General features: G+C 39.8%; 1 protein-coding gene across 4 annotated transcripts; it reads left to right on the forward strand.

Moving 5' to 3' along the window:
• Window positions 1–265: 265 nt before the first annotated feature.
• On the forward strand, window positions 266–17,668 carry pfkfb4b (6-phosphofructo-2-kinase/fructose-2,6-biphosphatase 4b). Of its 4 annotated transcripts, none has more exons than XM_083939890.1 (14): window positions 266–370; window positions 9,658–9,774; window positions 9,912–10,008; window positions 10,700–10,766; window positions 10,874–10,948; window positions 11,033–11,089; window positions 11,406–11,527; window positions 11,609–11,816; window positions 12,097–12,243; window positions 12,341–12,445; window positions 12,527–12,656; window positions 13,380–13,442; window positions 13,672–13,736; window positions 16,264–17,668. In XM_083939890.1, the coding sequence occupies exons 1-14, from the start codon at window positions 328–330 to the stop codon at window positions 16,321–16,323; spliced, it is 1,356 nt and encodes a 451-aa protein (XP_083796016.1). In that variant the 5' UTR covers window positions 266–327; the 3' UTR covers window positions 16,324–17,668. The 4 variants fall into 4 exon arrangements, with proteins under 4 accessions (XP_083796016.1, XP_083796013.1, XP_083796014.1 ...); XM_083939887.1 differs by lacking the exon at window positions 266–370 and adding an exon at window positions 8,092–8,223; XM_083939888.1 differs by lacking the exons at window positions 266–370; window positions 16,264–17,668 and adding exons at window positions 8,092–8,223; window positions 13,813–15,050.
• The last annotated feature ends 6 nt before the right edge of the window (window positions 17,669–17,674 follow it).

Genomic DNA, 17,674 nt, shown 5'->3' on the forward strand with positions numbered 1-17,674 from the left:
AGCTGTATGTCTATTTATGTGTAAATTGAGAGTGACAAAAAGCTGCAGTCAAATTCCTTGTATGTTGTAAGTTACTTGGTCATTAAAGCTGATTCTGATATTAAATATAGTCACGTCACGATATTGATATAATCGGTATACTGCATAGGGTAGAGGTACACAAGGAGAAACATGAGCACAACTAAACAAGTGGATGTGCTTGTGGGCGCGTGCATATGGACATGATAATGAGCGCGCGCGACTCTCACTTCATTCATTCCTGCCTGTGAGACTGAAGGGGCTCGCTCTGCTCAGCACGCGGGGAAGAAGAGGCGTTAAACCGGGACTATGAGGGGCTCGTGCCGCCCGAGAAACACACGGGACAGGACAGGTAGGCTGCAAACTCCTGCTGCATTCTCACTTTTGTTTTTCTTATGGTTTTTGTCTGACACTCTTGTCAGTCGACATTGTGTGCAGTGAGAGCTCCAGAGCAGCTGGGCCAGCGAGCGGATGAAGTAAACAAGTCTGTGTCACGTAGGCATGCTTCAGAGCTGACAGGGCTGCTTCCTACCGAGGAGAGGCGGGACTGGCTACGACGCACAACCGCGACATTTAGGATAGACTGGGGTTGCTTCAGATTTCACGTAGCAAAGAAATAGTTTGCAAATGCCAAGGCTTGCTTTGGGTAGCTATAGCATCTTCCTATTTGCTGCTAAGCCTGGCTGCAGGCAGCTGCTGGTTTATCTAGCCTGTAAGCTACTGTAGCCTGTGGATGTAAACACGACTGTTTGTTTCAAGAAGCTTTTCAAACATAGTGCCACTTATTCTAATGTGTCAAGGCTTAAGCTGGGACTCAAAAACGTTTGAGAAATGTATACAAATATTAGTAATTGTTATGGATCTGCTCATGCAAAGTAAATACTACTGTGTGACAGGAGGATAGAGTAAAACGTATCATCTTTGCATGACCTGACCTCCAGGATTATTTTACTTGTGTATACAGGCAACCACTGGTTTCCCACACATTTAGGGGCTGTCCATATGGCTCACTATAGTGGTTCTTGTTGCCTCAAAATATGTGCATCAGAAAGACTGATTTTAATAAATGTGTATGTTAAATGTGTAACACTAGATGGGACAGATGGAGAAGAGATTTCAGTGTTAATTTGGGTCCAGAGTCCTGGTCTAACAGGTGCTGGTTTGTGTCAAAGGCGCTGAATGTACCTCAGCAATATGAACTTTTGTGTGTTAACTTTTGCATGCTCACAAACCCAGTCTACTGTATTCTCCCTGTGATTGAAGTTCCTTCATGAAAAGCCTACTCCGCATACTACAAAAGATTATGTGCATATGAATAGCATCTGGACCAGTGCTAATACTATGGCCTATATAATCCAGAGACTCAGTTATTAAAAGAATAGGCTATTACGTAACTCTATTCGACATGTACATGCCTGGAGGGCCTGTTTAACGATGTGTTACTGTGCTGTCATGTTGACAAACACCATGTAGAGAGACAGACTCCAACACGTCTCCAATAGACTTTGCATCTACAGCGTCTTGTACGAATATGGTCACAGTTGTTTTAAATGTCTGCAGTCCGAGCTGTCGTGACATATGTACGAGGGATGAACAGCTTGGCGAGTAGAAGATGTGCTCTGCTGCTGGCTTGTCTGTCTGCCAACACAGAGAAAGAGAGGTGGGGCTAAGCAGAAAAACAGGAAAAACATGCTAGAAAGTTCTATTCTTGTGCATTTGTGGGGGCTCGTCCAGTTATTTTAAGTAATTATAAACTGCTACATTGTATTTTCGCTTCAGTAGAGTGATAACAGTTTACATGCATATTAAGCTGCACCTCATGTTAACAGTGATGTCCACATGATATCAAGAAGATACTGGTTGGGAAAGCATTGAGTTAGCTTTGAGTGCCCAAATAGCCCGTATGTGTTTGCAGGCGGAGAAAAATATGCTTCGGTGGGTGCAGCAGACACAACACACAGATGATATCCCTACATGCACTCCGCAGTGGGAGTGGACATTTACCCACATGCCTTAGATGCTGCCAGCTGCAGCAAAACTACCTTTTCCCACCCTCTATTTCCAACTCTATTATACTCAATAATCCTTATTTTCTCAGTTTTTATCTCAGTCAGATCCCTACTGTGAATAATCACATTAAATCACTTCCTATCATCCTTGTTCATCGACTCTCGCTGGCTTACTGCACCTCCCTCCCTCCCTCCCTCTCTGTGTCTGCTCTCTATCTGGGGGAAAGTTCACCCGCTCACTCAGAATCTCATTATAGGCTTCAGGCGGAGCAGCAGCCTCCATGTGTATGTGTAATGTCTATGCAGCCATCGTGTGCCTGCTCAGTGCACTGACCGAGCTGATGTTTTGCATCTGGGAGCATTCAAGTGCAGCGTTGTTTGTGTTGTTTATGTTGTTGATGTTTGCAAATGTAGCTATATTTATGCACAATGGAGAAATTAGTCTTGATTGCTCAGGCTCAGACAAAAATGCCTTTTCTGTCCTCCTTCGTCGCATGTAACACAGGAAACTTATAGAGCTATTCTGGCTTGCAGCATTGCACAAATAAGTGCCAAAAGATTAGTCCACAGAATTAATGGCCAACATTTTTGATGATCAAGTATTGGTTTAAGTCATTTATCAAGCAAAAATGCAAAAAATAAAAAATAATAATCTGTTTGCAGCTTCTCCAATGTGGGTGTTATTTTTTTGTAAAATTAATGTCTTTGGGTTTTGGTCTGTTGATTGGACAAAACCAGCTATTTTAGGGCGTCATCTTGAGCTTCATGTGAATGCTGCGGTGCCACATAATTTTATTCGGATTCTGGTTTTCATGGTTTGGGCTAGACCCCTTAGTTCTGCTGGACATGTTAATGGCACAGCATTCAGTGGTATTTTAGGCAATAGGCAATTGTGTGCTGTCGTTTTTTGTGGTGTTGTGGGAAATTTGTCATTAAGATTCAGCGAAGAAAGATAAAGAGACAATCATATCGGCTTCTCCATGTGAGTTTATTCCAAATCATTTCCTTGCAACGAAAGCCGTCTTCAAGACACCTGCACAACCGGCTCCTGTCTGGATGTTTTGCCCTGAAGGTCAGTTTCTGTGGAGTTTAAATACAGATAGCACAAACAGCCCAGCTGGCATGACGTTTACAGCAACAGATACAGATTATAAGTATGACACAGAGTCATAATTATAAATTTCGGTCCCACTTGTATCACAGGATAAAGGGAAGTATCTTCACAAGATATACTGGGCTGTACATTGCGTGCAAAGATTAAGAAAACTTCTGCATCACGAGGAGATAAAGAATATGTTTTGTCCCCTGTTTTAAAACACAAAACATGTTAATTTGAATTCCCGTCCCAGTGCACAGAGGTCCTGTCATCTTGGAAAGGGAAAGGTCTTCTCCCCCAAACTGTTGCCAAACTAGGTTCATAATGAAATGTTTTTCTTGATTTGATGCATAGGAAGTTGACTGGCCTGCACAGAACCTTTTTCAATGCAAGTATGAATCATATATTGGTGTAATGTTGGCCTTGAATTATATACAAAGAAGCAGAAATGAGCCAAAATGAGGTCCTGATCTTTTTAAATTTAAAACAACTGGATGTGCTCTTGCCTAAACCGCTTTTAGATTATAGACTCAAAATTATGTTTTATTTTGTTTCTGTTAATACAGGATCCAGGCTAGATAGTGTAAACATGGTACGCAAAAGGAGGTTTAACCGTGTATCAGCTTGCTGCAAATAACACTTGGAATTGTAAATGGACTTGTACTTATATAGAGTCCTTCTGGTCTTCTGACTACTCAGGTCACTTTTACACTACTTGTTACATTCCCATTCATACACTGATGGCAGAGGCTACCTGCCCATCATCTAATCTAATCTGATCTAATCACTGCAGCAATGTCGGCTTCAGTGTCTTGCTCATGTCTACTTCGACATGTGGACTAGAGGAGCCGGGATCGAACCGCTAACTGAGGACGATCTGCTCTACCTCTGAGTCACAGCCACTGCACACTTCACTGCCATACACTGATCACACTCAGAGCTTGACACTAACTTCTTTGATCACCAGCCGCCCCTTTTCAAAAGTTACTAGCCACTCAGCATTCTCACTAGCCACAAATTTGTATATATAGTATATTAAGAAAGAAATACCCTATTAAAGGGCAGCTTCTTATCCATATAGAAAACAATGGTGCAGGGATGTAGAAGATTAATTAGAGAGATAACTCTACTGAAAAAAACTGGGAAGATGAATACTGTCTGTTTCAATACCGCATTTATTAACAACATCATTCATCTACATGTATAACAACAATAACACTGAAGTCTAATGCAATTCAAATACATACAATTCATAAAACACAGAACAAAGCCTTACTAATTACTCTATATGCAGGATATCTAAGCAGCAATCACGTACAGGTGCATCTCAGATCAATAGACCACCATGACATTTTTCCCCCCATATGAGATTACTGAAACGTTGTTCTGTTACAGTTTCAAATGTGAAGTTTGTATTACAAATCACAAACGAAACCCCTTTTGCTTTTACCCCGCCGTAAGAAACTACAATCTGTGCAGTACTTTGTTTCCCTAATGGCATCATACGTTAGCCGCTCTCTACCTGCCTTCCACATGTAGTTGATCTGTCTGGACCTACTTCTGTAGTTGTAGATGTGTTTCTCGACGTAACTGTCTGTCAGGAGTGCTCATGGGAGTTGAAGTGTTATTGTATCACTTTGCCAACAGTTTATTAATTCAGATGACCTTTGAGAAGACTCCAATTAAGTTCAACCATTCAAAGTTGCTAGTAGGAGCAACTGTGTTACCCACCACAGCTGAAATTCACCCGCATTTTGGTGCATTTGTGTGTGTGTGTGTGTGTGTGTGTGTGTGTGTGTGTGTTTGTGTTTGTGTTTGTGTGTGTGTGTGTGTGTGTGTGTGTGTGTGTGTGTGTGTGTGTGTGTGTGTGTGTGTGTGTGTGTGTGTGTGTGTGTGTGTGTGTGTGTGTGTGTGTGTGTGTGTGTTGTGCTGATGGGATTAGTGCTGCTGACTCACTGACTGTCACTGCGACAGCGTCCTGGGACCTCTGGATGTGATTACTGTCACAGTGGACACTGAACTGATAAAACAGCCGCCTGTCAGATAGCCTGATTAAAGCATGGGCCGATACCGAGTAATGATCTGATACCAGTATTTAATCAAGTGTGTGAAAGTGTGGATCACACTTTTATGTGTAAGACAACATCCGGCTTGACTTAAACATTACCTTCCTAACTATGCAAAACAAAATGTAAACAGATAGGTAATGGATATACATTTACTGAATTGTTATTTATTAATAAGATGATTTATATTAATGCATCCGTGCTACTGCTCAGAAGAACACTTGGCCTACATCCTTGTCTCAACTATCTTCCTCACTGAAGTCCAAACTGGCCTTTAAGGCAGTGCACAGCGCGGCCTGGTGTTTCAACTGTGACACTACAAGTCTCATCAGGCTCAGAACAAACACAAAGTCGGGATGTTGTAAATTTGACATGTCTCAGTCATTACTTTAAAGTGAAACTTGAACCAGTTGTGTATCGTTGCTGAATCGTTGCTTGTTTTTTTCTTGTCTTGTGCAGAACTTTACTGTTGTCAAGTCAACATTTTCTCACGTTTGCATCTAATGTTTTAGTTGTGCAAAGTTTAATCGCACATTCTACGTATTCCCTGCAATGAGACAACACTGATGCATTTATGAAGACGTAACTGTACTTGAGAACACATCACTGGTCTTGTGCTGGATTGATTAGTCGATTAACCAATTAGTTGAGCCGCAGACTCTCAATGTGAAGTAGGGCTGGACACTATGTCCAAAATCTTCTGTCCTGATATAGGTCATTTCATATCTCGATGACTATTTATCACAATGTAGCATTTTTTCTGGTAATTCAATAAATGAATAGTCTTTTTCAACCACATATTTCATAATAACCAGATGGTAAACGCCTGTTTTTATACTCCTGTGTGAATTTAATACATGATAAATTAAAAATACTGAGGTTTTTCTCATTTTTATTAAGAACTTAAGTGCAAAATATAAACTTTAATTAGATTTTCTAAGAAATTTGAGTTAGAATGTGTTTGTTTTTTATCAATTTAGATATTGTGTATCAAAATATACACATGTTTTTATATAATTGCAAATTTTTTTGGGTTTGGGATTATTGATTAGACAAAACAAGCAACATACTACACCATGACTTTGTTCGTCATACTATGACTTACTACGCTATGTACTATAGAGAGAAACCTTCTCTTGTTTGTTGTGGGGGTTTTGTTGATCTTTCGGGTCAGTTTTAAAATGTATTTTCATGCAAATTCAAGATGGAGAATACAACTAATTACATTTTTTTTTTTTTGCTTTAATCCATGTACTCTGAAAAATAAATATCTATAAATTGATGAAAATCTCTAAATGTACTATGTTTTAATCCTCACAATGGATTTACCTGTTGTGTGACTGTCTTTCTCTTAAAACTAATAATAATGATAATAATAAATAATGCAATAATGCATTTTTTTACATTGTTGATTAGGTTCCCGGGGTCATGGATACGGTGTGATACTCTGTGGGGCCCGTGGCTGGGTCGTGTAAAACTTATGACTTTGGCCGTTTTCGTGACGTTGATCTGAGCTCCATGCAGTCAGCACGCCCTCCCCATCCCCGATCCGCCCCTCCTATTGGCTGCTGGTCCGCTCTTCTCTCCCCTGATTGGTTCAGTTGTAACTGCATTCACTGCTCATGTGTGCTGCATGTGAACAGCTGAACGCTTGTTTTCACCAAACATCTGTTTTTTTTTCAGCTTATCTTGCTCACTCCCCGCGTCATTACGGTAATGTTTAAAACGTTTTCGTTGAAATTAGTATTTGTTTGCTTATGGTCTGGAAATATTTAGGAAAAGATTCAAGGAAGTGCATTTGATGACAAACGGAAAGTTAATTAAAATGTAAAACATAACAACCCTGACCAAAAGAGACAAAAACGTGCTGCAAAAAATGAATAACTCAAACAAAGCCTCCTGTGAATAATGACTCTAAATGTGTTTATATAATGGATTACAGAGGATTTGCTTTCTATAAATGATAATCTGGGTGTGTTTTAAATTAATATTTAATATCTAGTTTATATACTATGGATTTCTCATATATATATTTCTAATACGTGTTTTCAAAGCTACTAACATATAATTTGTCTTAAAACATGGAAAGCAGTAGGCTAAAATACCAAAATGGTCTCTTAAGTGCATGGACTGGTCATACAAGCGTCTGTCTCGTGTGTTTAAGAGAGATGCTGTTATATTGTTTTATATACTAGAAACCAAATCATGTGATAGTGGTGCACTGGGTTAATTTCTCGACTTCTGTTTATTTTCCCACAATGACTTCCAGTCCCATATAAAAGTTTTTTTTCTTGTTTAAAAGTGCTGAATATCTTTCTACATGACACAAAAGTTTAGTCAAACTCAAAGAGAAATAGGTGCGTAAAGAAAAATTATGAAAAACGTCCTCTTCCTGTTTTTAACATCTGTAGTTACTATGACACCCACAGACGCTCTCAGCTGATACACCGACAGTTAGCCATTGTCTTTCTAACCTCTGAAAAAATATGCTAAGTAGACATGGATTCAGGATGATTTTGTCAAACATTAAAGCTTATTTCTATTCATCTTTTCAATTAATATATCATGACTGGCAAAAGTCCCTTCCAGTATTATTAGTGTAGGCCTATCTGTGTCTGGGATAACACTGTAACACAACATTAGTGAACAATTGAAAACACATTGAGGCGGTTATTTGAGGTTAAAACAACACGACTGAAATGCTGGTTAAGCAAAGTTAAATCCGGTATCGGGCTCCTTGCTGTGCTTTCTCACTTTTGTGTTGCGCTCGCTCTCCGTTCGTTACGGTATTGAGCACCGCCTGTTTCTCAGCTGATATGACATCCATCCCTCCTGCAGCCCTGCTGAATCAGACTGCCGGGGTAGCAGCCCACCGCCTCAGTTTCACGTTAGGAGGGTAACAGCAGTGATCCGGCATCCAGGATGTTAGACAACGAAGAGTTCATGTTGGAGACTTCCCCGCGGGAGCTCACCCAGAACCCGCTCAAAAAGATCTGGATGCCGTGCAGAAACGGGCACATTGCGCAGAGACGGGGTAAGATGCAGCTGGCCGGCAAGTGCAGCAAAGGATGTAACGGGGAGGTGATGTGTGGCATCTGCCGGTATTCTTTTCCCATCATATTTAATTATTTAAAATCACCTGGATCCGGGAAAGGTCTTTTAACTTCAGAAATATTACGTTATGTGACATTTACGCACGGTTGTTTTTTTTTTAGATGTTGCGCTCTTATTAAAAATGCTCGTTCAAGTATTCTTGCCTTTTTCTTTTGCACTTAGCAGTGTTGCATCAGCTAACCCGGCTCATTTTCACTTCTTTCACCGCAGGCGAGGAGGCACATTTGATTCGCGCTTGGGGTAGGGTGGGGGTAATTGCAAGCTTCACTGAATTGGATTTGACCATATGACACACACATGACCAATTTGGATCAATTTACTCCACTCACACAGCCAACATGTCTGATGGGTGTTGACCTGTTCGCGTGGATGGGAGAGTGAGCAGCTGTGTTTTTCTCTCTCTGCAGGTCGGCTTGTTTCTGCTGAGTCAGGCTCTGCTTTTTTTATTGTTTCTTTTCAAGCAAGCAGTCCGGTCCTGCACTAAAAACCGAACGCACACTTTAGCTGTAGCTCTAATCACTATACAGATGAATCCTAAATCCTTTGACTGCGGTCATTTGAGATGAGGGAGTGTGTCAGTGAACATGCAGAGGCAGGCATGAGCCAATACTTTTTAAACTAGTGTAAGTTATTAAGAAATTAAAGGAAATTAGGTGAAATCATTTGTCTGCAGAATCTAAAAATGCTGCAATTGCTTCTGACATTCCTGAATAAAGTAAATTAAACCCAGAGATAGCAATTTTGTTAAAAATAAGAAAAATACGTAGAAAACAGAATGTATTAATTTATTTAACAAAACATCCTGAATGTTCAGAGATACAGCTTCCAAATGACCCAAAACTCGGACGCCCAGTATGGCGTGCCTTTCAACCTTACCTTTTTATGTTCCACATCATGGTGCTGTACTTAATTAACCAGCGTGTGCCTCTGAGCAGCTTTTTCAGAAGTATGTGAGGGTTGGAATATTGTAGAGCTCACTTTCTGCCGTCTACGTGCTCACGTTAATATGATTCTTACATTCAGTCGTTTGTCATCTCGTCATCTTTTCTCATCCTCCTTAAAAGCTTGTATAGGGACATAAATCCCAAATGAAATGCACTCTTTCTGTTGTTGTAGTGGTGACAACTCTGCTCTCTGTTGGGTGGTTTTCTGTAGCGATGTGTGTCACTGTCACACACAGGAAGCTAGAATCTCTCCGAGTGTTCCCACTTTCTGGTGTAATTACGAGCAACCTTCCAGACTAATTAAACTCTTTTGCCAATTGGAACGTGTCGACGAGCCATGCTCGGTCGATTAAAAACTTTTAAAATCTATTTAAAGTTTGTGTTTTTCTCCTTCTCTCTTTCTCTCACAGTGTGTATGACAAACTGCCCGACGCTCATTGTGACTGTTGGACTTCCAGCTCGAGGGAAGACTTACATTTCAAAGAAGCTCACACGCTACTTAAACTGGATAGGCGTGCCAACCAAAGGTGCCAGCTACACCTCCAGCACATGTACACACACATATTTACAATTAAAATATATTTACTTGCATATTATTATACATATTATAGGAACCTGTTATACTCCCATCTTCTTAAAAATACATAATTTTCATCTGTATCAGAGTTCAACGTTGGCCAGTACCGGAGGGAGTGTCTGAAGATCTACAAGTCCTTTGAGTTCTTCCGTCCAGATAACGAAGAGGGCTTAAAAATCAGACGGTAAGTCTTCACTGATTGACCAACAGTAAACAATGACGAGCCAACAGTCTGCAGGTTTTCAGGTGAGAGGTTGAATAAAAAACATGCAGACTTTAGGCTTTTGGCAAATGGTTGACCACCCAACTGATATACACCTTATAAGATAAGATTGACCTTTACTGATCCCCAGCTATATATATATTTATATATATACATATATATATATATATATACAAGCTGAATGTAATGCATGTGAGGCTGTGCTACTATAGCACAGGATATGTCTATAGATCAGATGACAACCAGTTATATTTCTGAAAGTAATGATAAGTGAACATTAATGACATTGCCCAAATTACTTTAAGTTACTTTGTGGTTAAACTTTGACATATTGTGCACACGCATTGTATTTTAATTATTATTTGAAAGTGATGGGTAGTTTTCTATCAGTAATAACCCTTTAACATCTTCCTTTTGCTTTGAGCTTGTTGGATTCAAGTTTCTTTTGTCTTAAAAACACCTATTAATTATTCACAATACAATAATTTAAACCATTTTTAATTCACGGTGTTCTCATATTGTTTATCACATATAATGTGACAAGTTTTTGCAGCACATACCGTCTAATGATAGAGTTGAAATTTCAGCAGTCGATGTAGTTTGGTAACAAACAAATCTTCTCACTGACTCTGTGCCTGCTGCCCTTCCACAGTCAGTGTGCCTTGGCAGCACTTAATGATGTCCGGCAGTACCTGAGTGTCGAAGGAGGACAGGTGGCGGTGAGTCCTGGATGCTGACCCTAATTTCTCTATACCAAATGATCATCAAATTAGTACATTAACTGTACATCAGGGCTGCATAAGGAGGGCTTCTCCTGCTGTTTCAGGTGTTCGATGCCACAAATACAACAAGAGAACGAAGAGGGACCATCGTCAAGTTCGCTATGCAAAATGGGTTCAAGGTATGTTACCCAAGGCAAGGCATTATTGAATTCAATGAGTCCCTTTGACTTGATGAAGTTTCCTTTATTGTCTCGTCGGTCCAGGTATTTTTTGTGGAGTCCGTGTGTGAGGACCCAGATGTCATTGCACAAAATATAGTGGTAAGATTTCCCTCTTTTTATTCGATCCAGAATAAATAACTGTATATTTTTTTAAAGTGATTTAAAAAAGATCTGAAAAAGTCACTCTTCCTCACATTTGATAGTTTCACATTGCCCAAGTGTGGGGGCATTTTAACACAAGCATCTTAGTCCAAATACAAGAGCACTTTATCTTAAATGCACAATATGTAATTTTCTGCCACTAGGTGTCTCTCAATCAAAACAATAAAAAAGAATTACTGAGTTTGGTGACGTTGTGAAGTAGCGTGGAAACAGAGGAGCTGTTAACAGACAAACTCTGTCTCTCCCCTTGTAGCAAGTTAAGTTGGGCAGTCCAGACTACATACACTGCAACACAGAGGAGGCCATTGAGGACTTCATGAAGAGGATCAAGTGTTACGAGTCCTCCTATCAGTCCCTGGACGAGGTTCTCGACAGGTGAGGAAACACAAAATTACTTGGATCAGATTTAACTACCTCCTCAAGATTGCAGATGGATAACTGACTCTCTCCCTCCAGGGATCTATCCTACATAAAGATCATGGACGTGGGCTGTCGTTTTCTGGTGAACCGCGTCCTTGACCACATCCAAAGCCGAATTGTCTACTACCTGATGAACATCCACATCACGCCACGCTCCATCTACCTGTGTCGCCACGGGGAGAGTGACCTCAACATCAAGGGACGAATCGGAGGAGATTCTGGCTTGTCAACCAGAGGGAAAGAGGTGTGTGTGTGTGTGTGTGTGTGTGTGTGTGTGTGTGTGTGTGTGTGTGTGTGTGTGTGTGTGTGTGTGTGTGTGTGTGTGTGTGTGTGTGTGTGTGTGTGTGTGTGTGTGTGTGTGTGTGTGTGTGTGTGTGTGTGTGTGTGTGTGTGTGTGTGTGTGTGTGTGTGTGTGTGTGTGTGTGTCACGTGTGATTTTAAATGTAGTCTGAAAGTCATGTCAGTATGATTTTTGAAGAGAAATTACTGTTCACAAATGATGGATTTGGTGTCTTGCTTTCTAGTTTGCCAAAAGTCTGGGGAAATTTATCCGGGACCAGGACATCAAAGATCTAAAAGTGTGGACCAGTCAGATGAAGAGGACAATCCAGACAGCTGAGTGCCTGGGAGTGCCATACGAACAGTGGAAGTCTCTCAACGAAATAGATGCTGTATGTTGATTCCCGTATTCATCAAAATGAGCACAACAGCCTTATTTTAAGCATTTGTGTGTTTGAGCTAAACACATCTTGTACCCTCTTTATAAAGGGGGTGTGTGAGGAAATGATGTACGAGGAGATCCAAGAGAATTTCCCTCTGGAGTTTGCACTAAGAGACCAAGACAAGTACCGCTACCGCTACCCTAAAGGAGAGGTTAGTATTCTTATTCTTTAGAAGTGAATGTTTGTTTGTGTCCTATATGTGTTTTTGACGGGTTTGTGATTCCCCCGTCAGTCTTATGAAGACCTGGTGCAGCGGCTGGAGCCTGTGATAATGGAGTTGGAGAGACAGGAGAATGTTCTGGTCGTTTGTCACCAGGCCGTCATGCGGTGTCTTCTGGCATATTTCCTGGACAAGACTGCAGGTATGAAGGATTTAGCCTCACATCTAAATACATGGGTCATAGCTCATCTCTGTTTATTTCCGTTTTGGCGCACAACTCAGCGGCCCGCCAAAGGTTGAAAACGACATAGAACTGTGACAAAAAATAAATACAGTCTGTTTAAAATGTATTTAAATAAATACCTCATTACACCAGAGGCAATGCGACGCAACAGAACAACCTTGTGGGTGTTTTTACATTCATGTTAAAATAAATGAATCGAATCGATGTTTATCCACGATCCGGTTAAATAATAAGCTTTCAAACCTGCATAACCAATTTGGCAAACTCAATATGCACACAGTGAATGCAACCAAACGCTACAAAGACGGAGTGATATAGACAGAATACAATATTCATAATTAAGTTTTCGTTAGCTTAGAATGAGCTCTCATGTCTACATAGCTAGGGGGTTCCTCTTCCACAAAGCCGCCATGTTTTGCCACCATGTTTCTATAGTAGCGCAGAATCGACAAACCAAACACTGGTTCTAGAGAGGACCTTTCACTGTTTATAGGGTACCTGAAAACCACTGTAGGTTCTACTACACACTTGAAAAAGGAAGGGGTGAGCAGAGGGGTATTGTTGGTTAGTTGGTTACAATCTGCAACCTCACCGCTAGATGCCACTAAATCCTTCACGCTGTTAATTTGAATAAAAAATGCTTCCCAGATGTTTCATAACTTTCTGTCTCTGCCTCCACAGATGAGCTGCCTTATCTTAAGTGCCCTTTGCACACAGTGTTGAAGTTGACCCCCATGGCTTACGGTGAGTTCTGTAATTTTCTAGGTTTATATTGACATATAATATTATTATTACACATTTAGTTACCCAAAAGTGCATCCATGTTTTTTTGTTGCATCATTATTTATTCTTTTTAAACTCGGCCTTTTAAAATAGTCTTATTTTCAGTTCAGTGTAAACTTGCCACCTAGACAAATATTATGACCAAAGATAACCCATCAAGTTATTATTAATAATCTTTGCTCTTTCTCAGGATGTAAAGTCGAGTCTGTGTATTTAGGCGTGGACTCGGTGAACACACACAGAGACAGACCTGAGGTAGGTATCCCAGGCAGCACACAGACAACTTGAATTCGCTTTAGTGGTGATTCACCTCAGTTTGTTTTCCATCCAGCTCTGTGACTGAGGGCTCAGTCAGGAGAATGTGTGTGTGTGACTTTCCATCCTCCATCGTATTAAGTCGGCATCTCCCTCCTGAAGCAGGCCTAGCAGTCAGTGCTGACCCATCCCTCTCTTCTTGCTGCACAGAGAATGTAAATTTTTCATGCACGGCAGAGGAAATCGTGTTCAGTCTCCGTCCACCTGTGATCCCTGACAGCAATCAAGACAACTGTGACATCCCTTACTATACACACTCCTACCTCCATCCTGTCAGCAATGTCCGTTTCTCTCATTTCATCTTTGTCTTTCAGTCTTTTGCAGATTTTATTTCACTTAAATCTTTTCCTATTTTGGCCCTGAGAGCTCAACGTACTGCAGCTTAAGAAAACACATGAAATGAGACAAAACTCTGAAAACTGAAAAAACACAACCAAAACCAGAAACTCTGCAAATCACACAGAACACAACAGAAATAAGTTAAATAAACTAGTGCACCTATTTTGGTAGCACTTCATGGCAAGGGTCCCTGAATTATCATGAATTTATGCATGCATCATTTCATGTAGTACTTCAAGAATTAATAGTATATCATATTTGAGTTAATGTAAGAGCAATACATTAAAGGTGCTATAGTTGAAATAACCCCGGGTTGGGATTGCCTCCACACGGCTCTCACCGACGGCTCCCCCAACTCGTCAAATACCACTGTTATAATAATGTTCTGAATGTCGTGTACGACCCCTTTAATTAATAACAACTTAAGTATCTCAATCATCATGTTTTTTCTTATTTATTAATGATGTGCATGTCTTCTTAATTTGTAAGTCTGCAGTTAAAGGGACAGGCTAAAAAAACCAGCAGTCACAGCAAAGCGCACGTATTCTGTTCAAGTGTTTTAATCGTGATTAACTCAGCACTTTTTCATGACTTCATTGTGTTTGTGGCCCTTCAAATAAAGTGGTGACCTGGTTCATCTAACACTGATAAATAACATCATTAGTGGTGTGTATGGTGTATTAACCGTTTGTTGCTTGTTGCTTATGACCAGTCAAATCACTGCTGCGACTGGTTAGTTTGAATTCATGCATCTGTACCGTAAAGCATGACCAGCAGATATCTGAATATCTGAATCATGCAATCAGAATGTTCAAAGGAAACAAATCTCTCATCGTTTGCTCATTTTCAAGAATTCAGTTTCAGGACAAATCAATTCGCTGTTTGTGTCTATATTTGTGAGGACCTTCAGGGGGTTCAGACTCAGTTTAGGGGTAGGAGTGAGGGAATGCATTTGTCAATTAGGTTCCTCACGTGTGTGTGTGTGTGTGTGTGTGTGTGTGTGTGTGTGTGTGTGTGTGTGTGTGTGTGTGTGTGTGTGTGTGTGTGTGTGTGTGTGTGTGTGTGTGTGTGTGTGTGTGTGTGTGTGTGTGTGTGTGTGTGTGTGTGTGTGTGTGTGTGTGTGTGTGTGTGTGTGTGTGTGTGTGTGTGTGTGTGTGCGCGCGTCGTGTGTCGGAATAAGTAGAAAATGAAGGAGAGAGCACGACAACAACCACATCATTAATATTGTTTTTAAATCTGTCTTTTGATACCCTGTAGGATTTAACATTGTGTTTCTTTAATGAATGTTTAATGATTGTAAGCCTGTTTTTTTTTATATATTTGTGTATAAAACTGACAAAAACATTTAACCTCTACATAGTTTGACTGCACATGAATTGATGCACAATATAATTTTCATTCCAGTAATGTGTCTGTTGTCTCTGTTAACACTTGTTTACTGCTTAAATGTAAAGGGTTACTCTGCAATGTCCACAAACATTTTAATCACTAGACCTCCACTCAACTCAAGATGTTCACTGGTCGTTGTTGGAGAACCCATATCCTAAAATTATTTCTTCATATGTAACTTTTTGTTTTCCGATTTTTTTGTGTTTGTGAAGGTTATTGTAAATATAAAAATCCAAATTTGATAAAACCAAAGCAAATCATCCTGCTTTTCCTGTTACTTTATTCTGGTGAATACATTAGTGATCATCATTGAGTCACAATGACTATAATGTGTCTGTAAGCACAAAACTCTTTAAGCCACAGGGGGGTTGAGTAGGAAAGGAAGGATTTGTCTCAGCAGCGACTAACATGAAGTTATCTACAGTAAAATGACCACTTCTGATTAAATTACTCATTTTTTAGATAGTTCTGTGACAAAAGAAATGTGAACCATGAGTAAGTTTACCTTTAAGAGATATATTTCATGACACTTAATTTAAAAAACACTTTTCCATTCATATATTCTTTGAATGCCAGATGAAAGCATGAGTTCTCCCATCATTAAACTAAATGTATCAGAGTCATACTATCAATCAAGATCTGAATATCAAGCGGCGTATTCAATGAACGAAAGTCAATTAATAAATGTCAGATAAATAATGTAGGATTATAACGCGGTCCTTTTCTGTCATTGTTCCAGAATGTGACTGTGCAGCGCACCACAGAGGACGCTCTGCAGACAGTCCCAGCTCACCTCTAATCCTGCACTTCCTGATGCAGCTCTTCGACTTTCTGTTCGGACCTCTGAGTTGAATTATGGGAGTGGTGCTGTTCAACTGCCCAGACTTAAACTGTAAAGCACTTTCACTAAATGTACTCCATTTTTATACGTAAACTCTGTCTTCTTGTGAACTACACTGAACTTCTACAGTAGCTCAACTCCCCGCGAGGAAAACGAAACGAAATGAAAATGCCAATATTTTTTATATGTGGGTTAATATTGAGTGATGATAATCCCTTGAAGCTCGGCACCCTTTTCCATGAGTATATCAATATCTATTATATATTGTGCACTGTGTATACTGCCATATGTTTTTACTGTATGCAAGTATCATAACCCAAAAAAAAAAAAAACTGTCAAGACTCTATAACTACTCCACTTAAGATGATTTTGATCAAAACCTTTAAAGGAAAACTTTAACCTCAAAATGACCATATGGATATCAGCACCTCATCAACTGTGACTTCGACTTCTTGGAAAAAAAACATTTTTGTGACATGCATCCATGGTAAACAGGAATGCAAATAAACTAAGCAAAGTCTTGATGCATTGAAGAAATAAGAGTCAGCGTTTAAACATCTGCAAAACTATGTCAAAACAGCTGTTTAGGCTCAACTCGTTCAACAATGTTTCCTTCAAGTATTCAAGGGAACACTCAGTGACTAACTGATATTCTGGTCATTGTGAGGGTGAAGTATTCTTTCAATCCCAAAAGTGAATGTGTTATTTATTTATTTTTTAATTGTTTAACTTTGCTAGTTATATGAATGCAGCTTTTGTGCTCAGTGTATCTATAAATATCTTTAAACATTCCAGAGGTGAAGATAAAATCAGTTCACCACAAAAGTTTGGAAATAATAATAACCGTGAATGCAGCCGACACAGATGTAGCTCATCTTGGAATGATGCCCTTCCCCTTAATGTTTAAACCAACATTTTTGGTGATAGACTTGATGGGGCTTTAAGTGATGCAGTGAAATGCTTTGATAAATCTTCAGTCATGAGCTTGTCTCTCAAAAAGGAAAACTTTGACTGACAAACTATGAAATCGTTCGCCTGTCGAGAGTATAAAAGGTACTGTGCAAACTCTAAATGCATGTTTGTTTGATGTACTTTTTGTGTGTAAATCCCAACGTATTTGTAACGTCATTTTTGGAGAACTCTGTACAATTTCTGTAATATTACACATTTGATATTGTATATTACCGTACTGAAACTATGACTCCAAATGCCTTGTTTGTCTCCAGCTGTTAAAGTCTCAATAAAACTTCAATGTATGGGTAAAGACAGAGCTGATGTTTGTGCTTCACACACATTTGAAATAAATCAC

The sequence above is a fragment of the Echiichthys vipera genome, assembly GCF_963691815.1.
Source record: "Echiichthys vipera genome assembly, chromosome: X".
In the NCBI taxonomy this organism is placed as follows: Eukaryota; Metazoa; Chordata; class Actinopteri; order Perciformes; family Trachinidae; genus Echiichthys; species Echiichthys vipera.